Below are 10,557 nucleotides of genomic sequence, written 5' to 3' on the forward strand. Positions count from 1 at the left end.
ACTGCTCTGGTTCGCCAGAAGCAGCTTAGTCATGCTGGCCACATGACCTGGAAGATGTACACCGGCTCCCTCGGCCAATAAAGCGAGATGAGCGCCGCGACCCCAGAGTCGTCCGCGACTGGACCTAATGTTCAGGGGTCCCTTTACCTTTAAGGATAAAGCAGGACATTCTGGTATCAGAACTGGGATGGCTTCTGTAAATCCAGGACTGTTCCTGGAAAATAGGGACATTTGGAGGGTCTGGAAACCCAGAGAGTGGCAGATAATGGGGGCAGCAGCAAACAGGCCTCCCATTATCAGCTGTCCTCCTGGCACTGTTCACTAGAAAATGACCTGGTAGGCATGGACATAATTGCAGATGCTCATTTTCTTATGTTTAGATAGATAGATAGATAGATAGATAGAGTCGTTTACTACAATGAAACGTTCCTAAATGTGCCTTTAAGCATCAGGCCAGGAGAAGCGAACCCCATTTTATTCCTGTGCTCTTGCTAGTGCTATAATTTAACTGAGTTGAAATTATGAAACTGCAGGTGCTCAAAGTATTGTACTAAAAAACAACCACCTCAGATTTGTTTGTGGGTTTTTTTGCACTAACATTTTAGGAATGTAGAAGAGGTTGTAAAGCTGGAATAGCAGGCATTGGATGGGGGGGGGGGAGAAGAGAAATGTTGATTGTATGCTTCGCAAAATAAATGACTGTCTAAACCGCAGGTGGGAGGATAAGACCACTAAATACAAGGTCTAAAATTAGCTGCACCACTGTGAGCATTCCTCAAAACCAAGGAACCAAAGCATTGACACCTTGACATCTAAGTGAAAATCTGCACTACCCATATACTAAATTTCACCTTGTTTCCTACAAGGGCTCAGGAGATGACCACGTGTCCTACAGCTTCAAGCGAGGAGAACTGGCAGATCGCACAACTCTAGGAACCACAGTGAATATCCTCTGCAGTGATGTCCCTGTGTACTGGGCTGAGGTAAAATACTGCAGGGGGGTTTTTGGATCATACATTCACTGAAAAGATTATAGTGCCATTCCCCCAGTAAGTAGGAAAAGACAAAGTCACATGAACCCAAGTGACAATGTAATAGTATCAAAAGTAAGGATTATTTCAGTATGGACAACTATACATGTAAGCATATGTAGGCATATATGTATAAAATATTATCATTAATTTGTTAATTTATTTTTAATTATATGTGAACAGGTGAGAAGAAATGGGGTGTGGGGGAAAATAAATTAGGCTAAAATAAAGAATTAAATAACTAAGTTTTTTGGCCTTTTCTGACACCCCAAACCTCTCTCTAACTGATGGTAGGGCTGACTCTCCCCTGACCCCATAGGAGAGGCCTATAGGCATCTTCTCCTGCTTTTGGGTTTCCAAGAAGCATCTAGTTGGCTACTGTAAAAAACAACAACAACAACAGGATAATGGGCAGGCAAACTGATGCCCTCCAGATATTCTGGAGTATAACTCCCATACACCTTAGCCAGCACAGCCTACAATTGGGGATGTTGGGAGTTGTTGTCCATAATATCTTGACTACTCGCCTAACCCCTGAACTAGATGGAGAAATGGACTGATTGTTAAACGACTCAGGAAATTGTAGCTCAATGAAGGGACTAAGGGTCTCCTAACAACTCTCAGCACCCCTAACCAACTACAGTTCCCATAATTCATTTGGGAAAGCCATGAGTATTTAAGGTGGTATATTACTGCTTTAAATGTATGGCGCATTTAGGGGTGCGTATACAATCCACTCAAAGGATAAGAAGCATGCATTCATTGACTATATGCAACTTCAGTAGGCCCACCCACCCACATGAAATTTCACTTGACTGCTCTGGCTCCTCTTTGCCATGGCTTTGTGTATCAAGTGCTACCTTAATGTTACATTTCATCTGTAGATGGCATTTTCCCTATTAATGAGAAATGGGAGTCAACTCCTCACTCCAGTAAATTCTTCTTCTTCTTTTCCAGAACAACCACAAAGCACAAAGAAGTGGATTGCTGTGTGGAGGGCTTCTGATTCTTAGACTCTGTTTAACACTGTTACTGTGACAAAGTGATAGTCTGACCATATGTAGAATAATAGAATTGTAGAGTTGGAAGGGACCCAAGAGTCATATAGTCCAATTCCCTACAAAGCCGGAATCTCAACTAAAGCATCCATGAGAAATGGCCATCCAACCTCTGCTTGAAAGCCTCCAAGTTCACCATCTTCCGTGGGAATCTGTTTCACTGTCAAACAGCTCTGCCAGAAAATTATTCCTGATGTTTAGTCGGATTCTCCTTTCTTATAATGTGAAGCCATTGGTTGAAGTCCAAGTCTCCGGAGCAGGATAAAGCAAGTGTTATGTACTGAAGTTCTCACCCTGGGCCAGCAGGGGGATACTGTAGATAGTTTTCACTCAGGTCCACATATGCAAATAAGGGATTGAAAGTGATGTTCAGTGATTGGCTAGTTACAGAAAATGGTTACTGTTTCGTTCTAGTGGAGCTCTATATAAGCAGGCTGGCTGAACCCTTCAGTTCAGTTCTGTTCTGGCCTGTGAATAAACAAGAGCTGTTTGAAGAATCACTGTGTCGTCTGATATGTTCACCGACAACTTAACAACAAGCTTGCTCCCTCCGCCATGTGATGCATCATGCTCATGTTTTGTTTTTGTTTTTTTAAAATTTTGTTTATTCATTTTCCTTTTTCATTCATTACATACATCTCATATTCATAACATTTACTATGCATTCCTTCCTCCCTCCCTCCCCTCCTGGGCTTCCCCTAACTTCTGCTTCCGATTTGTTTCTCCTTTCACCCACTTTGCTACCTCCTAAAAGAAAAAAACTACTAATAACATATTTATACAATAACATCAAACCTAAAGTCATAAAAATAACAATGAATACACCATATTATTTCTCTATCTTCAACACATGTTCTAATACTAATAATGTGGATGTTTATTTAAATCCTGCCATCGAGTCTATAGACTTTCTTTGTTTCTGCAAGTATAATAAAAATGGTTCCCATTCTTTTTCAAAGTCACTGTTGTCTTTTTCTCTTAGTCTGTCTGTCATTTTTGCCAGTTCTGCATAGTTCATTAGCTTCTCCTGCCATTGTTCTTTAGTTGGTATTTCTCCAGTCTTCCAATTTTGTGCAATCAACATTCTCACTGCTGTAGTGGCATACATAAATAAAGTCCTCTTTTCCTTTGGTATATCTTGGCCTAAAATACCTAGTAGAAAGGATTCTGGGTTTTTTTACAAAAGCTATTTTCAACATGTTCTTCAATTCATTATATATCATTTCCCAATAAGCTTTTACCTTTTTACAATCCCACCACATATGGTGCATCACACTCATTTTAAGCTTGTGGTCTACTATGTCCCCTAAATCCTTTTTGCATGTACTGCTAGCAAACCAGGTGTCCCAACCCGTCCCCCATCTTATATTTGTGCAGCTGGTTATCTCCGCATAAGTATGGAACCTTACATTTGTCCCTGTTGAGGACTCATTAGTGAGTACTCTTTGGGTTGGGTCAGTCAACCAGATTCAAATCCACCTGACAGTAACCTCATTCAGCCCACGTTTTACCAGTTTCTCTGCAAGAATATCATGGAGGGCTTTGTCAAAAGCCTTATTGAAATCAAGATACACCATGTCCATGGCATTCCACACGAACAGGGGACTTTCTGTCAGACTCAGCTTGCCAGTTTATCTGCAGAACTCCATTGACCTCATCACACTGCAGTAAAGGTGTAATGATGGACTGCTTCTTCCTAGAGCCATTTAACACCACAAAGCACATAGCTTTTCATTAATTAGAAGTGGAATTAAAATGAAGGTTCCACACAGCACATTTAATATAGCACTATATTATCCAGTAAAGTCCTCCATGACCAAAATACTTTTTATATGCACTCACAAGTAAGTCAAATTCAGCAAAAGGTCTTTTCCAATGTTGATTAAAAAATTCCAGTTTGCAGATCCTGCCTGTTTTATTGCTTCCTGGTGAACCTGGCTGAAGAATCAGTGGTGACCCTCCCCTTGAACAGCCTTGTCTAACTGACCCAGTGTGAGTTTCTGTTCCCACAAGAAAAGAGGAATCTTGAACTAATGGTTTCATTGAATAATTTTTCTTAATCTTTTTTCCACCTCCACCCCCCAATAGCTAAATAGTATTATGTTACTATTTTTTTTAAAAAATGAAAAAGTATTGAGAAAATAAATCATTAAATCATCCCCACCAACTCTTTTACAGAAATAGAAAGGTTGCGTAGAAGAAGGAACACAAACCACCCCTTCATGGTCCTTCAGTCCCATCCTAACTACAAGCAAACAAATTAGAGAGAGTCTCACAAAATCTCTCCAAAACTACTTCAAGGAAAACAATGTAGACAAACTTAGCCAGATGGGTGGGGTATAAATAATAAATTTATTATTATTATTATTAATATTAATATAACAACCCCCCTCCTATGGGACGCAATGAAAGCGGTCACCAGAACAGCTTGCGTAAAAGAGAAAGCATTCCTTAAAAAACAAACCTCCTCAAAAATTAGCAAACTAGAACAAGACATCACAGCCCTCTCATCACACTACAAACAAACAGGATCTAAATAGAAAGGTCACTAGTAAGTTCAAGAAAGGACATTTGACTTTTAAAAGTCTACATTTGCATCTGACTATAATAAAGGTGAGCAATGGCCTGGGAAATGTTATGGATCATGCAAAAAGTTTCCTTGTGTTGGTGCCTTGCTTGATTTCTCAGAGATAGCAGCACGGGAAAGAAAAAAAGAGAAGTGGTTCTCTTCTCTTGCTGTCATGATTCAGTTCTACCTGCTGGTTTCTGACCTACGAGGTCAAGAAAGTAGGGAAGACAGACTTAGACCAAAATACAGAAACAAAAGGAATATCCTTTCTCCATATTGTTGTCTGCTACTTATCATCCTCTCCTGCCATATAGGCATGTCTTAGCTTGCCAGCTCCTTTTATATCAGAAGTTCCTGTGCATTTAACTACCGTATTTTTCGCTCTATAACACACACCTGACCATAACACGCACGTAGTTTTTAGAGGAGGAAAACAAGAAAAAAAATATTCTAAACGAAACAGTGGATGTATGATTTTTGTGGTTCATGCTGTGGCCACAGACATGTGATCTGGTGGTGAGTTTGGGGTAGCCCAATGCAAAAATCCTGAGGATCCATGTGGATCCGTGCTTTGTAACCACGTTTTAAGCGGGGAGGGAAGGAAAAGCACTCAAGGGACAAGGAGCAGCATGGGGTGTGTGGAGAAGGATGCTGCTAATAATGCAGAAGAGGGGTATAAGGGGAGAAGGCTCCTCTCCTCTCCCACTTTGCTCCTTTAAAACAAGCAGGCTCTGCTTCTCTCCCTCCTCCCCGGCTTAGAGAGCTGAAAAGTTTTGCTGCTATTTAGCGAGCTGAGTGGGGAGGAGAGAGGGACAGAGAGCACGGTTTAAAGCAGCCAACCAGACAGGAGTTGCTTACACCTGTGTAAGCGGCTCGTCTCCCGCTTTGCTGTTTCAAAGCGAGCCACGGAGGAGGGAAGGAAGGGGAACCATGGATCCTCTGCTCACGACTGCAGCAGTCGTCGTCCCCGCCACCCATAGGCATTCCCTCCATAACACGCACAGACATTTCCCCTTACTTTCTAGGAGGAAAAAAGTGAGTGTTATGGTGCAAAAAATACGGTACTTGTTAGTAGCCTGGTATGCACATTACAATAAACCACCATTTCTTACTTATCATGGCTTATTGGACTGAGCAGTGGGTTGTACACACTGTCCAATTTTTCTTGCTTTCCTCCTTCCCTGGTATAAGAGAGAAACCAAAGAACCTGTGCTTTCTGGTAATGTCCAAGCTCTGGGTTGCAACTGGTTTCTTCCCAACAAGTCATGGTCGTTAGCCAGCCTTAAACCAAAGGCAGATTTAGGGCAGCGCAATTGGTTCCACTGCACTGGGTGCTGAGCCTAGAGGGCGCCATAGGGCATCATAACTATGACATAGTGAATTGAGCAGAATGGAAGGTGAGAGGCAAGGTTGCTAAATTTTGACCTTGCACAGGGCACCACGGAAATTTGAAAGACTAAAGTCTGCCTCTGCTGAAGCCATAGTTTGTTGCTCACTATGGATAGTGGCTTCCTGGGGAGCAAGGCTTCCTACATTGTTTCTGTTGCTTGTACCAGGGGAGTTGCGAAGTGGGAGTGATGTGCATTGCCGAAACCCAATAAACCATCATAAGCCAAAAAGAGAAAATTAGCTGATTCAGCTTTCCCTATCATGTCATACTAGCTGGAGCTGCATGTGAGTTTATTTGTCAAGAAAACAGGTTTAAGCAGCCTTTTCAAGACAAGTATTCAGTTTACTATGTAGTAACATCAGTTCGAGAGAGCCATGTAGACCACTGGAAGTGGTAGCAAGTTTTTTAAAAAACTTTTTTTAAGCATCCAACCTAAACTACTCTTGGGAGGTTTAATAACATGAGCAACATAAGAGCTAATTCTGACAGTTACTTAGAAGGGCCAGTTCTTAAGACAAGTACTTCAGATTTCATGTGAACATCCTGCTTCAGTCCACGGACGAACAACACAAGTGAATGTTAATAAATATGTGTTCTTCTACAAACATCCTATGCCAAGGGTATCCCCAAAATTTTCTCCTCTAATATTAGGGATGGTCAAATCTGTCAATTTCAGTTTCTTTTATCTTCTCAGTTTCCCAATCTTAAGTTCCAGTTCTCTACATTTCCACATCAATTTGTTATTTTTTGGTTAAATGGTCTCATAAAAATTCATCAGCATTTCAGTGTGAATTTATCTTAATATACACATATTTGTATGCAATTTTACCTACTATGCACATTTTCGCAAAGCAATTTCTCCTAAAATAATGCATTTTGTACATGTTATTTTCACACAAATATGTGCACTGTTAGGACCACTTGGATGCATTATTGAACTGAACTGCAAAATTCAAAGAAGTGCTAATTTCCAAAAATGGCTATATTTGAATTCTCAAGTTGTTTCAGATTGCTCTCCCTTCCCTTCATCATATAATCCTGTTTATCACTGCTGGAGCCCTACTCTGGGTGCCGCTGCCTTAGAAGTTAGCTCATTGCCGGCCCAAATGATGTGTCTATCCTCCCTGCCCTGCCTACCATTTGAGTAGGACCAACATTTATTTCAAAAAAAGTCTTAGCACACTCTTCAGATATCAGTTCCTTCATTCATCTATCCCACACTCATGGTGCTAACTGAATCATGTCACTTCACCTTGCTATATAACAGGGCCTATGCTGGATTAGGCAGGAGAAAAGTGAGAATCAAGGCCTTTCGTGTGGGGGGGGCATGTGTTTTCGTGGTACAACACATGTTCTGCATGCATAGAGTCCCAGGTTCAATAGAATCTTCTGGAAGGGCGGGGAAAGACTCTTTTCTGAGGCCCTGGTGAGCCACTGCCAGTCAGTGCTGATTATATTGAGCTAAATGGACCAATGGTCTGACTCAATGTGAGGCAGCTTCCTGTGGTGGTGGTGCAGCTTTGGGACACGCTCCTCAGAAAGAGCTCACTTGATGCATTCATTGGTATCATCCAGGTTGCTGTGAAGTCTATTCTCCCAGACTTTGATTTAGATTGTATGTAGATTTACTGCTTCCTAAAGTGGGATATAACAAAGTTCAGTCAATCAATCAATCAATCAATCAATCAATCAATCAATGGTTCTTTGGTCCTTGAGGCTGACGTTTCTGTCTGTGGACTCTGTGCTTCCATCCCAAGTAGACAGACACCTTCCTTCAGTGTTCTAAGACAGTGTGATGCTTTTATTGTGCCACAAGGTGCTGCTATAAAACAGTAGAATCATCATGAGAGGATAGAATACAAGCAATAGTCTTCATAGAATGAAGAGGCCCATTTAGCTTTCAGAGAATGAAAGGGGCAAAAATGCACCCTGATTTCTGCTGCTGTTTGAAGTGCAGGAAGACACCATGTGTGTGTGGCAAGTGCAAATTTCTGCATCAAAATGATCTATTAACCGAGTCTGCATTTCTCAGTTCTGTAATCCTATATACTAATAGTGCTTCAAGTGTGGGTTCTTACACAGCCTAAACTGCACCATCCATCCACAAAAGGGATGTATTGGGAGGCCTGGGGGAATCTCAACATCTGTAGCAGTACCCAAAAAAAAAAAATATTTTTAAAAGGTGGTGGGGGTGACCCCAGTCTGATGAGGAGCGGCTACATTCAGCGGGCATGGAATGCTGGCTGAGTGTTTGAGGGGTAGAAAACTAGGGAATGGAGTATCCCAAAAAGGGCATGACTGACTGAAATCCTGAACTGGAGCACACTCCATGCTGCCACATTTTGTTGCAGGTTACACTTGTTCTATTTCTACTTGTGAAAATATCCTGTGTAATTTTTTCAGATGTCGGCCTTCATTCTGGTACTGTGTGTTACTGTAGCTGGGACATAACTCTAGCATATTGGGTTTCACTAATAAATACCGGTATACAGAAACTAGAGAGAAGGGTGGCCCAGGGAGAGTCACTCACCCTGAGGATCATCCAACACACGGTTCTCGAGTGGCCAACCCGATGCCTAAGAGAGCCTCTCATGGAGGACACAGAACTCCCTTACAAGGGAGGTTAGTACCATCTCTTCCTTTTTTGGGTTTTCATAAGAAACTGTTCATTCTAGCTTGCCTTTCTGAAAACTGAAGCTGAGTGCTGGAGTTCATGTCTTATAACTCTTCTGCTTTGCTGTTTGTTTTTCTCTTTGTCTGTTTTTATGTTTTGTTTTGATTGATTGATTCATTTGGCAGTTCTGATTGGTAATCGACAAAGCTCTGTCCCTCCGAAATTACTTCATACTTCATACAGTAATGCGCAAATAAATGCGGATTAACATAAAATCACGGCGTATGTTCTAAAAAATATATATCAAAAATCAAAGTCTGCTTGAATTTGCTTTCATAGGAAGTAATTATTGACAATATTGTACAAAGGGCAACTAGTTTTCCCATAACTAGTTTCCCATAATTCACTTGGCAATTCTTGATCTTGGGTAAGATTTCTTTGCCTGGTTTTAATGATGTTATAGAAAAATAGGGGGGTTGGCTTTTGCTGCCCAAGGGACTGAGTCCCCCAAGTCCACAATCGGTCAGAGATGAATGGATGGAGGCAGGATGCAGCAAAAGCAAGGCAGATCTTTATTTTTCTGTTGCAACAGAGTTCCCTCCCTTCCTTGCAAGGAGGTAAGAGAGACCAAGAACAAAGTGTGCAGGAACCTTTAAAGACTTTTGACAGTACCCAACTTCTTAGCCAAAGACCACCCTAAAATCAACATACATACATCATAGGAGGCAGTCTGCAGCAGAAATCTTGTCTGCCAGGATACGTGATAATGGTCGCTGATTGCATTACCTGGGCAGCCTGGCCATTCATTTGTGACGGTTAATACTTTACAAATAGGTAGCCGTGTTGGTCTGCCATAGTCAAAATAAAAAAAAAAAATCCTTCCTGTAGCACCTTAAAGACCAACTAAGTTAGTTCTTGGTATGAGCTTTCGTGTGCATGCACACTTCTTCAGATACACAACTAAACTTAATACTTTAGTTCCTGAATCCAGGTCACAAGCTCACCCTATTCATACACAAATACACCCTTAAGACAGGATTTGAAGGATTTTTAAGTGAAAAGACAATGGGAAAGCTTTCCCCATTTGCCTCCCTCGCTGCAGAGGAGTATTTGAGGTCACTGGGAGAGTCAAAAATGGCTTCAGGATTGCTCTCCTGTACCATTTCAGACGTGTGGTTTATATACTTACGCATGTGTGCATTTATGAATATTTATTCTATATTTGAGACCTTAGAATTCTTCTAACAGTGACATGCTGCTTTACTGGAACTTTACTTAAACTGCTGTGATATACTTTATGCGAAAGCAGTATGCAAAAAAGGGTGGAATGAATGAGGTAGCAGCTGTGTCATGCTCTAAAACTAAATACTGTAAGGGGGAAATGATGATCAGCTGCACCTTTTCTCTCGCCTGTCCCATGATCCACCCCTACCCTTACTATCCTACTAAGAATTCTGGAGAGCTGCATACTGTTTCGGTTTGCACAATAAAGACAATGAAATTAAAATAATTTAAATAATTTAAATTATAATAACTAAAATAATTAAATAATTTAATTAATTAATAATTAAAATAATTTCAAAAATATTATTGGGCAACACAGCCACGTTCGCTTATCAGAGGCGGGGAAACCACTACCATTTGACCGCAGCCTTTCTAGCTGTAGAAATTTCAAATAACCTTAACACCTTCCGGGTTCACTCTGAAGATTGGCTGCCTCTCTCTTCCGCCTTTCCAAATATTACTTGCAGTTGTGGGGAAAAGAAAAGTAAAAAAAAAAAAAAAAGGAACCCGGGAGTTTCGTTTCAGACCGTTGGGTTGCCCCCCTCTTCCCTTTTCCTATCTCTAGGTTCCTGGCTCTTTGCCGCAGCAGGAGAGCCTGAACTTGGGCAACG

General features: G+C 41.2%; 1 protein-coding gene across 1 annotated transcript in view; it reads left to right on the forward strand.

The window, feature by feature from the left end:
- The window catches only part of LOC308574210 (uncharacterized protein), a gene marked incomplete at its 5' end in the record, with an annotated part of 50,534 nt that extends 48,361 nt beyond the window's left edge, over nucleotides 1-2,173 (forward strand). Inside the window, 2 exons of the mRNA XM_081171829.1 lie at nucleotides 867-983; nucleotides 1,989-2,173. Coding sequence (XP_081027955.1) covers nucleotides 867-983; nucleotides 1,989-2,069 — 198 coding nt within the window. The 3' untranslated portion in view covers nucleotides 2,070-2,173. The remainder of the gene's footprint in view (nucleotides 1-866; nucleotides 984-1,988) is intronic.
- Nucleotides 2,174-10,557: the final 8,384 nt, after the last annotated feature.

Source organism: Podarcis bocagei (assembly GCF_964188305.1).
Source record: "Podarcis bocagei genome assembly, chromosome: 15".
Lineage (NCBI taxonomy): Eukaryota > Metazoa > Chordata > Lepidosauria > Squamata > Lacertidae > Podarcis > Podarcis bocagei.